Here is a 22,778-nt window from a genome sequence, read left to right on the forward strand (position 1 = left end):
TCACATCCAACTTACCCCTAGATTTCACTTTCAAGGACTCTTTCACAAACTTAAACCTCTCTCCATGTGCACTGTTCCTAGTCTGGTACCCAAGCCTCCAGGCCTTGCACCTTGGTTACCCAATGGACTTCTAAAATACCTTTCTACTCCCCCAGCCTGGCCCACAGTAATCCAGTCCATTCATTCTCCAGCCACTGTGATCTCCTGAGAATATACAGGGGTCAGGCCACTCCCCCTGAGAACCCTTAGATGTCAACACATTGACAATGAGATAAAGACGTCTAACGAAGCTGACAGGGCCCCACCTGGCCCTCCCTTTCATTTCCACACCCCAGACTCAGGGGGCTTCTTTCAGGCATCTCAGCGCATCAAAGTCTTACCATCTCCAAAGGGAAGGGACCCTCGAGGGTCTTTGCAAAGATATCCCCTATAGCCAAAATCTTCTCCACTCCACATTTTTGTTCTTCTCATTCATGGAATTTATTATAATTTGTAACTGTACTTTTGAAATGTTTTTACATTGTCCTGCTCACCATCTCAGGCTTAAGCTTTGTTTTTTAAAATAATTTTTGATGTGGACAATTTTTGAAGTCTTTATTGAATTTGTTACAATGTTGCCTCTGTTTTACACTTTGTTATTTTGGCCATAAGGAATATGGGATTTTAGCTCCCTGACCAGGATTGAATCCACACACTCTTCCAGGAAAGTAAGTCTTAACCACTGGACCACCAAGGAAGTCCCAGACTGTGAGCTCTTGGAGGCTAGAGATTTCAGTTCCTCTGTGACTCCCCCATCCACTGGACCACTGACATACAGTGAGAAGACACACTCCCAACAGACCACTAAACAGTCAGAGCTCTGTCCTGATTCCTAGGAAACTGTTCCAACAGGCACTTTCTTCTCACAGGAAGCAGTGGTTTCATAGCAACACACTGACCTAGGTATGTGACCCTGGTCAATCTACAAAGTGAAGAAGTAACCCAGTATGCAGGCATTTATATATATTTTATATTTTCCTTGTTTGTGATGTTTATTTTGTTAGCTCCTTAAGGGTAAGTAACACACACATTGAATCCAATACATTAAAATGTATAGAGTATTATATATTCCATCAGGAAAGAAACATGCTGCTTTTATATAATCACCAAGTGCTTCTTGATCTATTGAATAAAATCACTTCCATAGGGTTAAGTATTATCACTCTGGCCTGATCTACCCTCACTACCTACCCCAATAAGCAAGATGACCAAATCTTCACTGGACAAGTGGCCAGCTTTGAGGCTTCACAACTCCCCGTCCGTTTCTTCATGCTCCCCATTCATCAGGAGATAATAGCTGCAGTTTCAAGCTACGACAACACAGCAAAGTACCAAAGAAGAAGGACTTGTGTGTCACCGTTACCCTGCCTCAAGTGCCTTCCCTTATGAAAGCTGATATTAAAGCAAAACCTATCAATAGAATGAAAGGCTGCACTGCTGGAAAAACATAAGGAATGTAGATTTTTCCCTAATAGGGCATGAAATTTTTACAAACCACCTGACCTGTAATGAATGGGGCTTGAGAATGTGTCCTAAATTTCAATGAAGTGCATTCACACTGTTAAATTAACAGGTTCATCATGAGAGCTGCTTTCACATGCAGGCCCAACTGTGTGCCTGTTTCCTCACTTAATCCACACGTACCCAGATGCAGACACGTCAGCTCCTGTTTTCTTTGGCTACTGAAACGCAGCTCTAATGACTCTGTCACTGAGCGGCTGAGTGGGCCTAAAATTGTCTCCCAAAATCCCATCACAGCCCTCCACGAGCTCTGCCCCCTTCACGTGTGTCCTCAGCCTTCGAAATTCTTCAATCTGAAAATAAAAGCAGAACAAAACAGATTAATTGTCGACCGGCCATGAGCAAGCTGGGAATCTCATCGATGACTTAAAATATGCATAAATTACAAGCATTTAAAAAGAGAAAATTAAATTTCAAAAAAGAGAAAAACTGAGTTCATTCTTCCACAGCTAAGACATTAGATGCAACCTCTACAAGAAGAAAGAAGACAACAGAAGCAGAGGTAGGAAGGACTCTAGATAAACCCAAACAACCGTCAAAACCTGCTGGATCTGTTCATGCAGAAATGATATACACCTCTCTCAAATAGCTCTTATGGGGACATTTCTAGCAGTCCAGTGGTTAAAATTCAATACTTCCAATGCAGGGGTCACTGGTTCTATCTATGGTTGGTAGGGGAACTAAGATCCCCACATGCTGCTTGTTGCAGCCAAAATTTAAAAAGATAAAAATAAGAAGGAGATAATCTGTAATACCTAAAAAAAAAAAAAAAAACCTTCTATGTCTGCCATAACATAGTAAGAAAAAGTGAACAAATGAAGAAATGTTCTGAAATGCTTCCCAAGTATATCTCTATAATGAATCACGGTGTTACTGTATGCTAACACTGATTATATGTTAAATATATTAGGTGGAGGCTTTTTCATCAAAAAACTCCCTTTGCTGCTTGTTGAGCCCTCCAAAGAGCAAAGAATGCCTCTGATTTTTCCAAAGTTTAAGCCCATCTTCTTCCTGTGGCAACAGTGATTTTCAAGTTTATCTCCCTTCTCAGGCAGCCTCCCCAGATCCCGTGGTTTCCAGTTACGCACTAGTGGTTGCCACAGTCCCAGGAGACCATTCCCATCAGCTCACTGCAGTCTCCCTAATTGGCCAAGTTGTACCTCCTGAGAACTCATAGTCTGCCAGACACCACCCACTGGAAGTGTTTGAGCAACAAGCAAACACGTGATGAGCTTTTGCCAAGCTCACTGCCATCTAGCAGTTGATTTACCTTTGTCAAATTATCTGTTATTTCCTTTAAATGCCACATAACATCACATGAGACATTCTTCATTCTTTACACAAAAGGAGAAACTGAGGCCAGACAGGTTAAGGAAGATTCCAGATAATCTGGGTCTGACAATTCCAAGGCCACGCATCCCCTTCCCAGTCCCACAGCCACCTCTTCAGAAATTCTAGTCATCAGTAGACCCTATAGCCAGCACATTACCCAGGACATTGAGCAAATGTGACCTGAATAGCATCAATTGACCAAAGCATCACTGTCTGTGAATCAGAGGCTTCTACCCACAAAGGTTCACACAACACCGACGCAGACTTAACCCAATCATGAGGGGGAAACCCACAAGATAGTAACTAATTCAGGGTTCTAACAAAAATCTAGAAACCCCTAGACTTTAGAGGACTGATGGGACTCCTATAAAATTTCACTGGTGCATTCTCCTAAGAAGAGGTTCCCTGACTCCAGAAGAGGCAAATCTCACAAGATTCTAATTCAATCCATTCACATATGCATTGGAAATCAGAGCTGGGAAAAATTAAATGGCTTGCTAGATCAGAACCCAAGTTAGAAATTTGACTTCTAGGGTTTCCCTGGTGGCTCAGCAGTAAAGAATCTGCCTGCCGATGCAGGAGACACGGGTTCTATCCCTGGTCCAGGAAGATCCCACATGCCACAGAGCAACTAATCCCATGTGTCACAACTCTCGAGCCTGTGCGCTAAAGCTCGGAAACCGCAACTACTGATGCCAGCGCACCCAAGAGCCTGTGCTAGGCAGCAAGAGAAGCCACCACAATGAGAAGCCCTTGCACCTCAATGAAGAGCAGCCCCTGCTTGTTGCAACTAGAGAAAAGCCTGCACAACAATGAAGACCCAACACAGCCATGAATAAATAAATAGAATAATAAAAAGGAAAGAAATGTGACTTCTAAAGTTCTATCTTCCTATGTCTTCAAATACTGTTTGATTTCTCTAAATGGGTTAACCCTGATCCTATTAGGATTGTCCTGTTTTTTTAAAATAACATCTACATGCTGTTTTTATATAGAAGTGCCAGTCAGATAAGCCATGAGATTTTTTAATCTACATAATGGTTTCTCACTAGACCTTCTCACAGGTTTACAGGAGGGAATATGGCAGTACTCATATTGCTTGTTGCACCTGAAAAATGTCTAGAGCCAAGTCTTCATGAGAACCCCTTATAATTATTTGTGAGGTGCACTTTTCTTAGTTTTCCCTGAGATGGAGTAAAAGGGAACCTTCTTAGTCAGAGGAGCCTATGATTTTTCAAAAAGAAGATGAAGGTCAAGGACACAGACTGCATCCAAAGGCTGGTTCTTGTGCAATCTCTGCTATCCAAGACCCAAACAACCCAACTGCTCTTCCTTTTCAAGCTCTGTTTTCATCTATGAATAACAGAGATGAAGGTGATAACAGTATTCCAGGGGTGATATGAGGTAAATAAGATCATTCATGAAAACACTCAGCACAGTTCCAAGCACACAGAGAATGTTCACAAATAACCACATGACTTCTGAAGTCCAAGCTTCAGCATTTGGAGATGATTATTTAGCTACAATTTTGTATGCAAACAAGGAGACAGAAATAATTATCCAGTTGACTGAGAAACAGAAGATTCTCTTTCCTCCCATTCCCTGTGTGTGTGATCATATGTAAGAGCTGCAATCAGAACCTATAAACCCAGGACAAGGTCACCAATGAGCACTGCGGACTCAAAACTTGACTGTCTCAAGGTATTTCAAAAAATACTCCATTTCTTATTGACTCTGAAGCTTATTGCAAAGCTGAGTTAACTTTATATTTATGTATTCTGAACTGAAGCTAAATCTTTCAAGCCCCAGGCCTCAGCCTGAAATACTTTCTGTGAAAACGACTTCTTCTAAAAGAGATCTGAGTCAACAGCCGGCCAGTCTCCAATCACTGCCTTCTCAGAGAGAACTGCTTCACAAGAAATGTTTTTCTCTGATCAGAGTGATGCTTTGAAGACTTCAAACATCAACAAAGATAGGGGGAAAAACACATCTCTCTGAAATGCCAATTTTTCTGAAGTAACCACCCCTCAGAACCCTTTAGTCACTTCAAATGGTTTCGAGTGCGCACTCTGTTATTGCACACCAAAATGAGACAGAGTGAGAAAGGAGCAGAATAATATTCAGAGATAAAAGTCTTCAACTAAATTCAAATGTCAGGGCCATACAGGGACCATCATTATCAATCAGTACGTACGAGTTCCTCGATTTTTAATGCTCCTCTACTTAAACATGGTATTTGTGTTCAGCCAATTTAAAACAGGGAGATGGAGAGGAGAGAGATTTAACACTTGGGAGACACGTCCTCACCCGTGAAGGTAGAAAGCTGAGCAGCCACTGTTCCCTGAACTGAGTGGCACGCCCATTGGTCTAAGATGTTCATTCCAACCTTCACTGATGTCTGACTTTGATGACTCACTCAAAGTTCAGCTTTAAAACTGCTTTCTTCATGACAGCAGTTAACAGGCTAATTTCTAGGGTCTGAAGTTTGGCACACATTGCTTTTAGTAGTTTCAGGGGTCCTACACACATTTTGTAATAGCCTTGTTTTGATTTACATCTCATATGTCATCACATTAAAAGAAAAGTAACACATAAAAGTCTGTGTTCTCATCTTGTTTTCCTTTATCACCAGGCAGTTCATAATAATACATGAATTGCTGTCATTGTTTACTCGCTAAGTCATGTCCGACTCTTGGCAACCCCGTGGACTATAGCCCACCAGGCTCCTCTGTCCATGGGATTCTCCAGGTAAGAGTACTGGAGTGGGTTGCCATTTCTTTCTCCAGAGGATCTTCCCAACCCAGGGATCGAACCCACGTCTCCTGCATTGTCATTGGCAGGCCAGTGACAATAGTTACAGATCACTTTTTAAAATGTTTTAAATTACACTTATCCAAATCCATCCAATTGTGTGGGTTTCTCCCCATAGCATAGAGTCTGCTAACCAGAACAACATGAAAAAGTCAACCAACCAACCAGGGGCTCCCAGTCCCAGACACCAGGATTCTAGTGCTCAGGAAGATGTAAATGGTTCACAATGGGCTCAGCTGTCAATACCATACTATAGGTACCAACTCCGACTCCTGGACTAGCAGGCAGAGGATGGAACTCGCATCTCCTGCATTGGCAGGTAGATTCTAAGGTTGAGCCACCAGGGAAGCCCATAACACCCAGCTATTTAGTTACATATGTTACCCCTATAAGAGGACACATTATTTCTCCAATACAAAGCTTTGTTTCTCAAAAAAATCAACACAATAGCCATCCACCTGCCATTTGCTATTCTTTTTGTTATTTTCTATATCAATCCTCTCTCCCTGCCTCTGACTGTTTATGTTTCTCTGCTCCTCTTCAAGCGCAACAAGGTGAGGCTCTTCAATTCTTGGTTTTGATTCTAGAATCACACCTTTGCCCTTTAGTTCCTCTCATTTTTACTGCCCTCTCTGGACCTTCTCTGTTTTGGACTCTGCTTTCTCTGGAACTATATGAGCAGCAACAGTGGAACATTCAAATCAAGGACAGACGGATTCATTTTCTCCTAAGATTACAATTTTTTTCCCCCTAAATCACTCTAAATTGCAATTTAATGTATATGTGAGTGTGTGTGTGTGTCCATTTCCACACTCCTGCTCTCTGAACAGATGCTGCAATGGAGCTCTGCACTAAGAGCACCTATATCTTCTTTTCTTGAAAAGAAACTGGAAAGTTATCCATTTCCAAGAGCAGTTGAAATTATTCCTTCAAATACACGTTTCTTTGGCTTTGGCTCCCTTTGAGGAAGACACAGCTTAATCTCCAATAATTGCAGAGCACAACTTAAGTGATGTTAGGGTTAGACTTTGTCACTGGCCTCACTCAGGGGGATGGTACAAAGCAAAGCTCCCTTTGAAGCCTGCAAGATCAAAAGGCATGATGAGTTGCCTCTAGGTTGTTGCATAATTTACTGGATGGCATGGAAGTAAATCATCACATTATAGACTATTGGTTAACATCCCCAATACTCTGCCAGTGAGAAAATCCGTTGTGGAATTCTAAGTGGAATTGAGAACTTTCTGTGGCTCAGCCAGGTTCATTCAAACTGACTTTCAATAAATAGACATTTACTGTGGTTACAGAGGAAAACTTCATTTTTCGTTAAAGATTTGACCTATTTTTAGAAGATTGCCCCTAAACTGCTGAACAAATGTGACTGCAGACTCTGAGCTGCTTCTGCTTTCTCTGCCAGTCTGACCCCTCCCCTGTGACTAACAGAGTTGAAACTCTTATCCTGGGTCCCTTTCAGCTCAATGCTCCACAGAAACATCTCACTTCAGTTAATGATTCAGTTAACTGGCAATGACAGTCCTTGTTCATGAATCTTTTCTTGCATGACAGCAACTCTGAAAAGAGATGAAGGCTTTCTCCATGGCAAACTGGCTGGATGGGCTGGGGTGTGGACCTAGAGCAGCCAGAACAGCATAAAGAAAGGGATGGTGGAGGAATGATACTGGAGAACATAAGCCAAAGCTCAGCAACAGAGAAGCACCAAGATCCAGCAGTGAACACACCGGGGCACGAAACAAGAGTCAAGGGTGAAGACTTCCCTGGCTGTGGATAAGAATCCGCCTGCCGATGCAGGGGACGTGGGTTTTATCCCTGGTCCGGGAAAATCCCACACGCTGAGAGGCAACTAAGTCCATGAGCCACAACTACGGCGCCTCAACTCTAGAGCCCAAGATCCAGAACTACTGGCTTCTTCTCCACACGCAGTAACTCCTGAGACCCGTGCGCCCTAGAGCCTGTGCTCAGCAACTAAAGGTGCCAATGCAATGGAACCCTTGCTCAGCAACTAGAGAAAGCCCATCACAGACAGAAATAATGAAATGCATAAATGGAATTAACTTTAAAAACAGAGTGAAGAGTGAGAATCAAGCCGTGGCCCCCTGGGCATGTGTTTATAAGGCATAGTTACAGTAAGTTCCCTACATAGGAAAGAGCTCTGTTCCAAGAGCATGTTGGTAAGTCCAGTTTGTTTTTAAGTCCTACAAAGTTAGCCCTGATACCCAACTTATACAACTGGCTATATGGTACTGCTCTATAATAGGTTTATACTTTTCACAGAAATAATACATAAACAAACACAAAAAGAAAACATTTCTAACCTTACAGTACAGTACCTTGAAAAGTACAGTAGCACAGTGCAACTGCTGGCATACAGGGGCACATTCACATCCTGAAAGTTTACAACTTAAAGCTTCATATGTAGGGGACTTACTGTATTTTCTACCTGGATGAGCTGCACGCATCTTATTTAGATTCTCTGTAGCATTTGTCACTGTTTACCTCCCTTCTCCACAACTTGGAAATGCTCTCTCCTGTCCCGGATCCCAGGACATCACTCCCTCCTGGCTGACCCCAAAGCCTGTGAGCAAGCCCTGACTCCCTGTCCCCTCCACCTGCACTGCTTTGCATTCAGCTGGGCTCTCTTGTCTTTCTCAACTTGACCTGAACAGATCATCAAATCCGTTTCTTTTTCCTGGACATGAAGCTAGAATTCACTTCTCAGCTTCCCCTACAACCAGGTGTGGCCATGTGCTAAGTTCCCAATAGAATGGAAGCATAAATGGTGTTCTCCATTTCTCAATCTAGTCTTTAGAAAGCAGTCTCCCTTCAGATCTTCCACCCACTTTCCCCTCCTGCTCACTATATGCCCACACCTAAGAGAAGAGAGGTATTAAAGATGGCAGAGTGTCTTGCAACCCCGTTTCCTGAGTGGCTACACAGAGAAAAGCCTTGACTGTGAAGCAAAAATACATCTGTTGGATTTTATGAGTGTTAAAAAAAAAATAAATTCCTACTGTGATAAGTCATTGAAAAATTTTTAAGATTTTTGTGATGTGGACCATTTTTTAAATCTTTATTGAATTTATTACCATATTGCTTCTGCTTTATGCTTTGGTTTTTTGGGCCCTGAAACATGTGGGATCTTAGCTCTCCAACCAGGGAGAGAACCGACATCCCCTGCACTGGAAGGTGACGTCCTGACCACTGGACCACCAGGGAAGCCCCCAGCCACTGAAGTTTTGGGGTACATCTGTTACAGCAGCTACCATCTTTGCTGTTAAATTTCATCTATATCTCATTAGTCCAAACCTCTATTCTTAACATGCAACTCAAATTTCTAATTGCTACCTTCTCCTTTAATAGACCAATTCCTAATATTTTTCAGGAGTTATTCCCTGGACCTTCCAGTCTGAACTGGGTTTTGGTCCTATGTGTTCCCAGAGCTCCTTACTCATGACACAACATAGTTGCCCGTATGAAAATCTGCCTCCTCAACTCCACAGTGAACTTTTTAAGAATAAACACTGTGTTTTAACCTCCGAATCCTCTGTGTCTGGTTGGCACTCAGGAATAGTTTCTTATAAGAAAAAAAAAATGACTGAATAGATAAAGGGATCGAGATTTGTCATTAAAAACAAGAAGGCCCAAAGGTGGTGTGATCAAAGTTTCTAAAATAATGAAACAATGAAGATGCTGAATGGGTATCTTTTAAAATGAATCCTCAGAAAAAGAGAAATAAGAAACTGTTCAGAGCTGAAAGAGGTGTTTTAAAGATTTAAGGACAAACAAAAGAAAGCTTTTCTGAATAGTGAATAAACTTGAACTTGTTATAAAATATAAGGGGTATAATAGTTTGTAAAGAATTTCTAAAGGAAACTTGGCTTATTTATTTAGCATATTGCCTAAGTCTTTTGAGATTGATCATTAATAATGCTGTCTTCTTAGCGTTAACAAATGCTACAGTTAGTATCAAATATTATATACTACTAACATCAAAATCAATGTTTAAATGCATTGTAGTGACCTTGCATCCTGCCCCACCAGTAACATCCCAGGGACAATTCACCTTGGTGCCTCACACACTGCAGTAGCATCTAGAGCACCTGTGCTGCACCCAAGGTGGGAGACAGCAGACCAAAAGTGGGCTAGAGAACAATCCAGAACTTTACAGGGCATTCTTTCTAGGTCCCCCACCCTCTCCATACAGATTTTCCTGTACAAGCCAAGGAAGAGCTATTACAAAGCCCGAATGTGAGTTACAGAAATAACTTTCTCCTCGCCAATACCTGAGAAATCCCACATGAAGCAGTAACTAGACTAAGGAACAGTTTGGGTACTTCACTGGCTTCTATTTACTCTATAAAAACTGACTTTTAAAGTACAGATGGTAAATGGGAGCTGGGTTTTGTTCATCCTTGACCTTTCAACTGCTTTCACTGGCTCAAGACATTTAACTTTATCTGAAGAGATGTGACTGATCTAATTGAGCCGAAACGAGCAAGAACATCAAACAGACATTTCCCTTTTACAGAGAGAAAATTTACCCTTTAATGCAAAACTTCGTCCTGGGAGGTTAAAGCCCTCCTCTCACCTGTAGCTGGGATATCGTCAGAGGGTATCGGAATAATATCCAGGTCACACCTTCGCTGCAGGGTGGGATGGTGAGAGAGCCTTCATAGACCCAGTAATCACGCAGCAAGGGGTCTGTGCCACCGCATGGACCAATCACGGAAAGGTGAGTTAATGAAAAAGAATTTGGAAAAGTCCAACAATCATTTTCAAACTTACAAATTGTCCAGATAACATGTCTCAGACAGATGTCATTTTTAAACTGGAGCTTCACATATATATTTTTAAACTAATCATATGAAGAAAACAATCAATATAGAACATGATGTACCCTCTATTATTTATAGTGATTTTGTATCAATGAATTCCTATATATATTTAAATATGGTTATATAAACTAGATATAGAAACACTTGATATACTATACCAGATGTGTGTGTGTGTGTGAGTGTGCTCAATTGTGTCCAGCTCTTTACGACCTCATGGACTGTAGCCCACCAGGCTCCTCTGTCCATGGGATTCTCCAGGCAAGAATACTGGAGTGGGTTGCCATCCCCTTCTCCAGGGGCTCTTTCCGACTCAAGGATCAAACCTTCATCTTCTGCACTGCAGGTGGATTCTTTACTGTCTGAGCCACCAAGGAAGCTCAGTGGTAAAATGTTTATTATCTCAAAAAGTTTACTCCCAAGTTTAGAACAATCTGAAACTGGTAACAATTACAAAGACTATTAATTATAAAGAAAGCTTACTAATCCATAAGATATAGTTGTGTATATTCTGAGAAAAAACAATGCAGCCACAGCCACAGTTAAAATTCACCCTGTGCAACCAAATAAATGCTTACCTGGTAATAAAGTGTTAGGATTAAAGCAGGGTATTGTTTTGGACTTCCCCTGAAAAAAAGAAAACAATGTACCCCACGTTAACACAAAATTTTAGAATAAGAACATTTATAAGCACTGAAAATCGAGGTTGAAGTCTTTTCTTTTTGGCCACACTGCACATTTCAGATCTTACTTCCCTGACCAGAGATCAAACCCATGCCCCTTGCAGCGGAAACATGGATCCTTAATCATTGAACCCCCCAGGGAAAGCCCTGAAGTCTTTTCTGAATGCCAGACCCCACAGGTTTGTGGGTGTGTCAATCTGTCTTCTCACTGGAGCGACAGGACTTGGTTCCAGCAAGACGTTCCTGCTCTGAGTCTGTAACTATTTTTGCTTTGGCCACAGGTCAGGAATTTCCCTATAATTCCTGGTGTGAAACTTAAAACTGTCGGCCCCTCCTCACTGCCTTTCCTGCTCCTGGCGTAGAGATGTGGGCTTTGCCCCAGGGAGTCTTTAGAAATGACGTTCCCCCTGGAGCTCTGCTCTCAAGTCTCTACCTTCGTGGCGGCACAGTATGTAAACGCTCAGTTGCTTAGTCGTGTTCGACTCGGCAGCCCCGTGGACTCCAGGATACTGGCGTGGGTCGCCATTTCCTTCTCCAGATTTTCCTGACCCAGGATCGAACCTGGGTCTCCTGGGTCTCCTGTACTGTGGACTCCTTACCTGCTGAGCCACTGGGGGAAATTAACCTAAGTCACCTTCTCAGGGAGGTATCATCTTATGACTTATGTGAGCTGGTGTTGCTTTTCTTTTCACATAAATACTCTGAAGTGTGGTCGCCACAATTTTTATTTCTTTCATTTATACTACCTTCCTATATCCAGAGGGCAGAAAGAGGTACTCAGGAGGCCTGGGTTGCTCAAAGCCTAAACACCCCCCCCCCCCCCCCAAAAGTCCTATCTTCAAGCCTAGCCCTTGGCTGCCTCCTGGGAGATCATCTCTGAGTCCTTGGAATAAGCCGCCTGATAAGAGTGGCTCTGTGTGCCTGAGGCCTTGGGCAGGCTATACCAGTTGGACCAGATAAGTTTATCCCAACAAAGTAATTTATGGTGGAAGCCTGGTTTTGCTCAGGGTGGGGGTGGGAGGGCTGGCGTCAGCATAGCTGAAGTCAGTCCCTGAGGCACTGCCCAGGTATAACTGACCCCCAATAAAATCCCTGGACACCAAGGCTCGGGTAAACTTCCCTGGCTAGCAGCGCTTCACAAGTGCTGTGACATCACTGCTGGGAGAGTCAGCTGTGCCCCAGGCAACTCCACTGGGAGGGGACGTCTGAGAGCTTTACCTGGCTTCTCCAGAATGGCGCCCCATCCACCTTTTCACTGTGTTGACTTTTGATCTGTATCCCTCCACTGGAATAAACCACAACCAGGGGACTAACAGCTTGTCTGAGTCCTTTTAGGGAATCTCCAAGCCTGAGGATAGACATGGAAGGCTTTTACCTAACCAGTATTTTTATTTTCTTTTAGAGAATGACTTACCTTATACTGAATATCCTGGAGGATTTCAGTCACAGCCTTCAGGCCCACGTGCTCTTTTCCGATCTGCAATGCATAAAGTATAAACCATAGCTACTAAGCATTTAAATACGTAAGTAAAATAACCAACTGAAGTGAAGTTCAAGTTCACCTGAAAGTCCTTCTTGGGAATACAAGACTTACTTCTTAATAAATAGGTCAACATCTACTAAAGGCAATTAAAGTACAAGAAAGTATTAGATATGTTCCTGGGCATTTCCAAGAATCTATTCTAAATTTACCTTGCTAGGTATAGATTTTACCCACTGGGCTACATATTTATATTTATATATTTATAAACATATTTATGTTTATATATATATCTAATCACATAACACTGTAATATAAAAGTTTCAAGGATATTTCTTAATTAGAATTATTCACACATGCCCAAAGCCTGGCACCCCACTCGAGTACTCTTGCCTAGAAAATTCCATGGACGGAGGAGCCTGGTGGGCTGCAGTCCATGGGGTCGCTAAGAATCAGACACGACTGAACGACTTCACTTTCACTTTTCCCTTTCCTGCATTGGAGAAGGAAATGGCAACCCACTCCAGTGTTCTTGCCTGGAGAATCCCAGGGACGGGAGAGCCTGGTGGGCTTACGTCTATGGGGTCGCACAGAGTCGGACACGACTGAAGCGACTTAGCAGCAGCAGCAGCAGCAGCCCAAAGCCTTCTATTTTTGCTTTTAGCATTTCTAGATCATTACTATAAAGACTGTATTCATGGTGAAAAATTTTTATTAACTCCAGAAGATAAGTATGTGATTTCATATGCTAAAGTCACTGAAATCAAGACCCTTACTGATTATCATTGGACATAACTCTATAATCACCTATTTATTCTTAAATAAATAAGAATATGCTGTTTGTAGCTTTTTAGTTTAAAGCATTGTATATCATTACATATTTTCAGTGCATAAAATGTCCCAAGGAACTTGAGATTTAAAAAAAAATATGATGTGAGGTATTCTTGACTCTAACTTTAAAAATTATAAGTGTAATCTCATTTCTACTTTTCAGTCAAGTTTCAACAGTTTCCGTCCACGCTAATGGAAGGCAGTCACAACAGAGACCATTTATAAGGTCAGATAAACAATCCTTGTTATGGTTTGCTTTTTCTTTTGCACATAAATTTTTGGAGAATGATTCACAAGGACCTGCAACAGCTGTCACCATGCTCACATGCCCTGTTTCTCTCCATTGTGAACCAACTTGGAAAAACACTAGGTCAAAGGGGATCAAAGGAAAGAGGTGCGAGAGGAAACTCATACAACCTAAGACAGGCCAATCAGTTCCAAATAATCAAGATTATATTTTCCAAGTGTTTGCAATTCCTGAGATAGGCTCTAGAAATGGAAAATGAATTCTCTTAAGTTACTCTGTGTGTGTGTGTGTGTGTGTGTGTTTGTATCTTAGGCAAAATGTACTCCTTGGTGTTAAAGCGTGGACCTGTAGGCAGATGCCTGCACCCCACCTTCAGGGAAAAACAGACTCCTTTGTTGTATTGGTGGCTCAGACAGTAAAGAATCTGCCTGCATTGTGGGAGACCCGGGTTCAATCCCTAGATCAGGAAGATCACCTAGAGAAGGAAATGCCTACCCACTCCAGTATTCTTGCCTGGAAAATTCCATGGACAGAGGAGCCTGGCAGGCTACAGTCCATGGGGTCACAAGGAGTCAGACATGACTGAGCAACTAACACTTCCAACTTTCTGTTGTACTGGTTTAAGCAGAATGTAGTATTCGGATGCTTACACCCACAGGTGGGCTCTGTCGTCACTTCATGCATCTCTGGTCAGAGCATAATTCTTTGAACAGCCCACATCTGAACACTGTGAGGCCACACAGTTCAGTGGCCCAGGAACAAGGTCACTTGCGTTGGATGCTGGTTTCCGACCTTGACTCACTTTTCAGTCTTGAGCAAGTTTACCTAACCTCTCTGTCCTTCAGCTTTCTCCTCTATACAGCAGGGAGGATAAAAGCGATGGAGTTGAAAATAAGACTCAGTCAAACAAAAACCTTAGAATAGGGCACGGTGCATCGAAACTCAGTGATTATTACCCAGATCACTCTTACTCAGAATGCTACACAGCATCAAACACAGCACTTAAGAACTATTACTGCCTCTTTCTATCTATAAAGGTTCTATATTTTGTGGACATTACTATATTTTGCAACCAACTCCAGCTATCGCTCCATCTTGTTCCTTCCTTTCTTTGTCAAAGCCCTGCCTGAAGAGGTTACAGCCACCAAAAAGAAAACATAGATGATGCTCTGCACAGCCCAGTCCCTAAAATCCTCCAACAGTGTGGTTGTGACAACACAACCTGGGGCCAAGAGTCCACCTGCAACTAGGTAACTTCTGACCTCTGCCCTTTGCCATCTTTCACCATCGCCCAGAATGCCAGCCCTCCGGTCAGTCTCCTCTCCAGAACCTCAGCCCTGCAAAGCCCTGAATTTTTCAACTCCTACGGCTAATCCCCTCACTTCCTACCACATCCTCTGAAATGCGATGATGCCACATCTTTGACAAGCTCCCTGACACCTCTTGGTCTCTGTGAACCCGTTGGATCTGCTCAAGGTCTTCACTCCAAGCCTTTTGAGTGGACACCGTTCAGCCTCCCTCAAAGATGAGATTAAGAGCTCTGGCCAGTGCCTGGCTGTTACCTTCTGATGGGTCTTCTGCTCCACAAGCCCAAGGCCAGCCCCCTGTGAGTGGACTGCCCTCCTCGCATGCTATCCCGCTCCACAATCACTCACTGATCCACTGGTCACAACCAATGGTCGTTCCCTCCTGCAGTCGCCCCAGAGGACTTCAGCATCCCTGGGTGTGACCTCCCTGGCCTCTCTCTTGACCCCTCACTCCATGTCCCTCAGCTCCATCCCACCTCTGTCAACCAATCCTGAGAATGTACCCTGGATTTGTTTTCCCTCTGACACCCACAACTCCACAGACCATCCCCTCTGACTATAACTGCCCACCCGTCCACCCCTCTCCTCTCTTCTCTCTCTTCCTATTCACTGATCACAAGGACTCAAGCCCTGGGGTCCCTCTTGGCTCTGTCTCTTTCCTTTCCTGCCTGCCCTGGAGGGCATCTCTCCATCCTCTAGCCCCTCTGCCCTCCTAAGTCAACTGCTCGGCAACCCATCGACGCCACAATTAATTTGCTAGAATTCTCTGCTCCTCGAGGTGGATGGAGAGACTAGCCCACTGTCCGCTGTCCTAGACTGTCTGCGATGTCCAATCTCAAGTCGGTCTCCCACCCTGACAGTGAAGTCTGTTGTCATTCACCTCCTGCGAATTTCAAAACTCAATCCCACACCCGTGTTTCCTCTGCTCTATAAATAATTTTGCTGTGCATGTCTGAGAGATAATACAGGTCATCAGGCATGAACTCCCCTAATTTCCTGTCTTTCTTCACCTAAACGCGCTTGCCATTGGTGCCCACCCTTTCCTCCTAGCCCTCTGTTTTGGAGAAAGGGTGGAGCCCCTCCTGTCTGGGGTCAGTGCATCCACATAAACTCTTATCCGACACCCCCCGCTTCCTCTGGGGCTCTTCTACATCAATCATCTCCTTTCCTGCAGTATTTTCAAACTATATCTGCACTAGGTTTTTTTTGTATGTGTAATTATTTATTTGGTTACACTGGGTCTTAGTTGGGATAGGAAGGATCTTCAATCTTCGCTGTGGCATGAGGGATCTTTTTTTTTTTTTTTTCCAGGAAGCAAACTCTCAATTGCAGCACGCGGTATCTAGTTGCCCAACCTGGGATCAAACTCGGACCCCTGCACTGGGAGTGCAGAGTCTTAGTCCCTGGACCACTAGGGAAGTCCTGCACTAGCTCTTTTTGCTCAGAATAAAAACACAGGCCCATCTCAGGTCTCAAAATGAAACAAACTGAACCTTGCTGGGCACATCATCACTAGTTATCACCCCTCACCCCTTCTGTCTGTGAGTCAAGTTTCTTGAAAGGGAAGTCTATCCTCACTGCCTGGACACCCTCCCCTCCACTTTCCCAGCCTCTGACCTAAGTGCAAGGCCCCAGATGTGGTCCTTTCCTCTCTGCCTCGGCTGACACTCAGGATCAGCCCTTCTTTCCTCTGTGAACACCTGTGCTCAGTTTCTGTGATATTGCTCTTTCTTGAGAAAGGCATCGTCACATAGATTAATATGGATCTTCCTTCATGCCCTGCATTGGCAGGAGGATTCTTTACCACTGAGCTGCCTGGGAACCCCCTCCAGGGTATGTTTTAGCTCTAAATCTTTTATTGCATCAGAAGATGATAAGACAAAGTTTGAAAGAGTCACCTGAAAAACTAAATTAAAATCTTACCTTTGAAAGTATACGGTCCAAATTGTACATTTTACTGTGTGTTAGATGCTCAGTTGTGTCCAACTCTTTGCGACGCCATGGACTGTAGCCCACCACGCTCCTCTGTCCATGGGATTCTCCAGACAAGAATACTGGAGTGGGTTGTCATTTCCTCCTCCAGGAGTATATTTCACTCAATGCATATGATGTTCTTTACCCACCAAAGAGCTCATATCTAAACTCTATATCCACCAAGGTTTTTGCCAGTCTTATTTCATCCGTGTTTTTCTACAAGGCTCTTCCAATTATCTTAGAAGAAAAATTACTCATAACAAATAGCTAAAGGAATCTACTGCACGATTATACTATTGACTTTTCTTAGATTTTGCAGTGAGGAAGGGTCCAAAAACATTTCCTAAAATCCTTTTTCATTAATAAATGAACTCTGCCTTTAGGAGACCTTTTCTAATTCATTTCTCCAATGACTCTGAATGCTGTTCTGAAGAAAATTTCTGATAATACAGTGAACCATTTTCTACCAATGAATATGGCTGAACTTGATCCACAGAGACCACATTTTCTTTTTCTTTTTTTTAAATTTCATTTTTTTTTATTTTTGGCTGTGCTGGGTCTTTGTTGCTACACACAAGATTGCGCTAGTTACTCTGAGTGGGGGCTACCCTCAAGTTGTGGCCCCCAGGCCTCTCACTGTCATGGCTTCTCTTATAGAGCACAGGCTATAAGGCCCTCGGGCTTCAGTAGTTGCAGTACATGGGCTCAATAGTTGCTGTTCCCAGGCCCTAGAGCATAGGCTCAACAGTTGTCGCACACGGGCTTAGTTGGTGTGAGGCATATGGGATCTTCCAGGACCAGGGATTGACCCATGTCTCCTGTATTGGGAAGCAAATGCTTTACCATTGAGCTACCAGGGAAGCCCCAAGTTTTCCGTTCTTAAACTATCAATGTTCTCTGTATAAGCACTTAATGTCCCTTCTAAGTGGTAAAACTGAGAGAGAACAAAAAACCTTCTGCAAAATGAATTAGAAAAGAAGCATTTCTGAACAATGTAATAATCTTAACAGGAGACCGTTTACCTGGACAAACAAAGCGATGATAGCGATTCCATGGGGCTTCCCCACGGCCTCATCAATACTGCCAAACAAGGTAGAGTTCCAGTGGATCAGGTGGAGCTGCAGGAGCAATGACAGAGAGGTGGCCTCGTTACTAAAGGTCCTTCTGCTCAGGAAGACAGAGATATATCACCTTCTCCTTGACCCTATCCATACGGTATGGTATGCAGCAAGAGTATCACAGACAGACCCAGAGAGATGACTGGTTGAGTCCCGGTTCTCTGTGTGAATTCCTTACTTCTTTCTCAACAGAAGGAGGGCTCAGTGCCTCTCAAGTTCTGCTTCTGTCCTGATCAGGAGCACATCAGAGGGGACTTGCAGATTTCAAATTGATTTCGTTGCCTTCCTTAGACAACATCCCCTCTGGCTCTCACTGAAATGAAACTCCAAGTCTGGTCACAAACATGAGAACTCATTGAAAGGATTGGTACCTATACACTCCAGTACGTGTCACCCACCATCTCCATCAAGAATGACACAAAGCCAGTCTCACATTCTGTAAATTAGTTCAACTTTCTAAGAATATGTAGAGATAGCATCCTATGAAAAGCACTGCATCTTTTTCTAAAGCATGGTGAAATAATGAATGCCAGTGTGGAGCTCTTTTTTTAAAAAGGCCATTTCCTGCACTGCAGATAAAATTTTATCTGTGAAGGAATGACAAACAATACTCTAGAGGACTCTCTCACTCTTAGCCCTATAGAGCTCTGTGGTTTTCAAGTTTATCTAGAATACGCACTTGCTTCTACAGGGCTGATAAAACACTTGCAAGGAGCCAAATTCAATTCCCTGGTTAAAATCAAATGGCCGCTGAGGTTCTCAGTATAACAGTACTTAGGTAAACCTTCTGCCGAGAATACTAATCATCGCTTTACATTTTAATCAAGTTATAATTACTTACCTCCTGAAAACACTGCCTCATTTAAGAATTAATCCAAAAAGACACACTAAAATTCAGACACCTTGTCCTTTTAGCATCCATATGAAAATATCAAGGAAGATCGCTGTAAGTTTGAAGCTTCTCTTGCTGTTTTCCCAACTAGAATTCAAAATTATAAAGCTGACCACTAGAGGGAAGTAATGAGGACCTCTGTCTATGATATTATAGAAATAATAACCCAGGACAAGACTTTCCAGAGTTTCTTGGACTGCAAGATCAAACCAGTCAATCTTAAAGGAAATCAACCCTAAATATTCATTGGAAGGACTCATGCTGAAGGTGAAGCTCCAATATTTTTGTCCACTTGATGTGAAGAGTCCATTCATTGGAAAAGACCCTGATGTTGGCAAAGACTGAAGGCAGGAGACGGCAGCGGCAGAGGATGAGATGGTTAGATAGCATCACGGACTCAGTGGACATGAATCTGAGCAAACTCCGGGAGATAATGGAGGACAGAGGAGAAAGATATGTTGCAGTCCATGGGGTCGAAAAGAGTCAGACACGATTTGGTGATTGAACAACAAAAACAACAACCCAGGACAGGTCAGGCTATGAAGAGCTCTCATGAACTTGGTTGTTGTTGAGTCGCTCAGTCGTGTCTGACTCTCTACAACCCCACGGACTGCAGCACGCCAGGCTTCCCTGTCCTTCACCATCTCCCAGAGCTTGCTCAAACTCATGTCCATAGAGTCTGTGATGCCATCCAACCAACTCATCCTCTGTTGTCCCCTTCTTCTCCCACCTTCAATCTTCCCCAGCATCAGGGTTTTTCCTAATGACTCAGCTCTTCACAACAGGCCAAAGTATAGCAGCTTCAGCTTCAGCATCAGTCCTTTCAATGAACACTCAGGACTGATCTCCTTTAGGATGGACTGGTTGGATCTCCTCACAGTCCAAGGGATTCTCAAGAGTTTTTTTCAATACCAGTTCAAAAGCATCAATTCTTCGGCGCTCAGTCTTCTTTGCGGTCCAACTCTCACATCCATACATGACCACTGGAAAAACCATAGTCTTGACTAGATGGACCTTTGCTGACAAAGTAATGTCTTTGCTTTTTACGTTTATGCTGCCTAGGTTGGTCATTAACTTTCCTTCCAAGGAGTAAGCGTCTTTTAATTACATGGCTGCAGTCACCATCTGCAGTGATTTTGGAGCTCAAGAAAATAAAGTCTGTCACTGTTTCCACTGTTTCCTTATCTATTTGCCATGAAGTGATGGGACCAGATGCCATATCTCAGTCTTCTGAATGCTGAGTTTTAAGCCAGCTTTTTCACTCTCCTTTCACCTTCATCAGGAGGCTCTTTAGTTCTGCTTCACTTTCTGCCACAAGGGTGGTGTCATCTGCATATCTGAGGTTATTGATATTTCTCCCAGCAATCTTGATTCCAGCGTGTGCTTCATCCAGCCTGGCATTTCGCAAGATGTACTCTGCATAGAAGGTAAATAAGTAGGGTGACAATATACAGTCTTGACATACTCCTTGACATACTCTTGGTTCCTTTTGGAACCAGCCTGTTGATCCATGTCCAGTTCTAATTGTTGCTTCTTGACGTGCATACGAGCTTCTCAGGAGGCAGGTGAGATGGTCTGGTATTCCCATCACTTTAAGAATTTTCCATAGTTTGTTGTGATCCACATAGTCAAAGGCTTTAGCGTAGTCAATGAAGCAGAAGTAGATGTTTTTTCTGGAACTGTCTTGCTTTTTCTATGATCCAATGGATGTTGGCAATTTGATCTCTGGTTCCTCTGCCTTTTCTAAATCCAGCTTGAACATCTGGAAGTCCTCAGCTCACGTACTATTAAAGCCTAGCTTGAAGAATTTTGAGCATTACTTTGCTAGCATGTGAAATGAGTGCAACTGTGTGGTAGTTTGAACATTCTTTGGCATTGCCTTTCTTTGGGATTGGAATGAAAACATCTTTTCCAGTCCTGTGGCCACTGCTGAGTTTTTCAAATTTGTTGGCATATTGAGTGAAGCACTTTCACAGCATCATCTTTTAGGATTTGAAATAGCTCAGCTGGAATTCCATCACCTCCACCAGTTTTGTTCATAGTGATGCTTCCTAAGGCCCCCTTGACTTTGCACTCCAGGATGTCTGGCTCTAGGTGAGTGATCACACAGTTGTGCTTATCTGGGTCATTAAGATCTTTTTTGTATAGTTATTCTGTGTATTCTTGCTACCTCTTCTTAATATATTCTGCTTCTGTTAGGTCCACACTGTTTCTGTCCTTTATTGTACCCATCTTTGCATGAAATGCTCCCTTGGTATCTCTAATTTTCTTGAAGCGATCTCTAGTCTTTCTCATTCTATTGTTTTCCTCTATTTCTTTGCGTTGAACTTGGACTCCCCAGTAAATGTAACTGTCAAGGCGCTGCCTTTAAGAAAGCAATGTTCTATAACTCTTTAATTAATAAGGAAAGACAGACCAATTTAATCTTTCCATTTCTGGCTGCAACAGTAGCTTTGGTGTCCCAGTGGTACAGATAAGTGTACAGTGGAACAGATAAGAGCTGTTTGCCGTAATTAAAATCAACAAGAAAAAAAGGCCAAGGTTGAAATTTATCTTGATTTCACAAATTACAAAGTTCAAATAAATGATTTTCTTACTTCTCATAGTAACAGTAAGGAGTATTTTTTTCTGAAACAAACTAAAAATGCATGTTTTGAGGTTGGCTGCTTTCAGTTTTTTTGTTTTCCTTTTTGTTCCTTTGCCATCACTCACATCTGTTCTTCCAAAACTACTTCACATGCTTTTGTGTTTAAAAAATGCAGGGTCCCCACTCCTTCAGTGTGTGCTGCTCATGGTGATTTTGTTTCAAAGAGTATGGTACAGGATACCAGACAGTGGAGAAACTCAGCCAATGCCACCTGGGCCAGGTGAGCAGACAGTGGAGAAACATGGCCTATGGCACCTTGGCCAGGTGAGCAGACAGTGGAGAAACACGGCCAATGGCACCTGAGCCAGGTGAGCAGACAGTGGAGAAACACAGCCAATGGCACCTGGGCCAGGTGACCAGACCAACATGAGCAGTCATCAGATATGCTGATACAGGCACCCTGGACATGATATGATGAACACAACTTTTTATCTCTATGTTCTTTCTTCCAGTAACCCATAATCCCAGTGTAACCATGAAGAAAACATCAGACAAATCTTAACAGAGGGATATTCTCCAAAATATCTGGCCATTATGTCTCAAAACTGTCAAGATCATCAAAGACAAAAAAAAAGAGCCTGAGAAAATGTCACAGCCAAGAGGAATCCAGGGAAAAAATTTTAAAAAGACAAAAAAAAACAAACAAACAAGAGGAATCCAGGGAAACTGGAGAACTAAATGTAATGTGGTGTTACCGATGCGATCTTGGAACAGAAAAGGGACTTTAGGTGAAAACGAAGGGAACAATAAAACAAGGACTAAGCATATCAAGACTGGACAACTAATTATGACCAACGTACCATACCACGATGTTAAAAACACAGGAAACTGGGTCTGAGTTAGATGTGAACATTCTGTCGCTCAGTCACGTGCCCGACTCTTTGCAACCCCATAGACTGTAGCCTACCAGACTCCTCTGTCCATGGGATTTCCCAGGCAAGAATACTGGAGTGGGCTGCCATTTCTTTCGCCAGGGATCTTCCCGACCCAAGGACTGAACCGGCACCTCTTATGTCTCCTGCATTGGCACTCTTTTACCACCAGCGCCA

The 22,778-nt window shown here is 42.9% G+C and overlaps 1 protein-coding gene across 1 annotated transcript in view; it reads right to left on the bottom strand.

Annotated features, from left to right (window-relative positions):
- Nucleotides 1-1,718: 1,718 nt before the first annotated feature.
- The window catches only part of CA8 (carbonic anhydrase 8), a 65,873-nt gene continuing 44,813 nt past the window's right edge, over nt 1,719-22,778 (bottom strand). The window contains exons 4-8 of the mRNA XM_052651910.1: nt 18,095-18,190; nt 12,648-12,710; nt 11,129-11,177; nt 10,307-10,419; nt 1,719-1,853 (exon numbers count right to left, since the gene is read on the bottom strand). Of these exons, the coding sequence (XP_052507870.1) occupies nt 1,719-1,853; nt 10,307-10,419; nt 11,129-11,177; nt 12,648-12,710; nt 18,095-18,190 (456 nt within the window). The remainder of the gene's footprint in view (nt 1,854-10,306; nt 10,420-11,128; nt 11,178-12,647; nt 12,711-18,094; nt 18,191-22,778) is intronic.

Source organism: Budorcas taxicolor, chromosome 14 (genome assembly GCF_023091745.1).
Source record: "Budorcas taxicolor isolate Tak-1 chromosome 14, Takin1.1, whole genome shotgun sequence".
NCBI classification, from domain to species: domain Eukaryota; kingdom Metazoa; phylum Chordata; class Mammalia; order Artiodactyla; family Bovidae; genus Budorcas; species Budorcas taxicolor.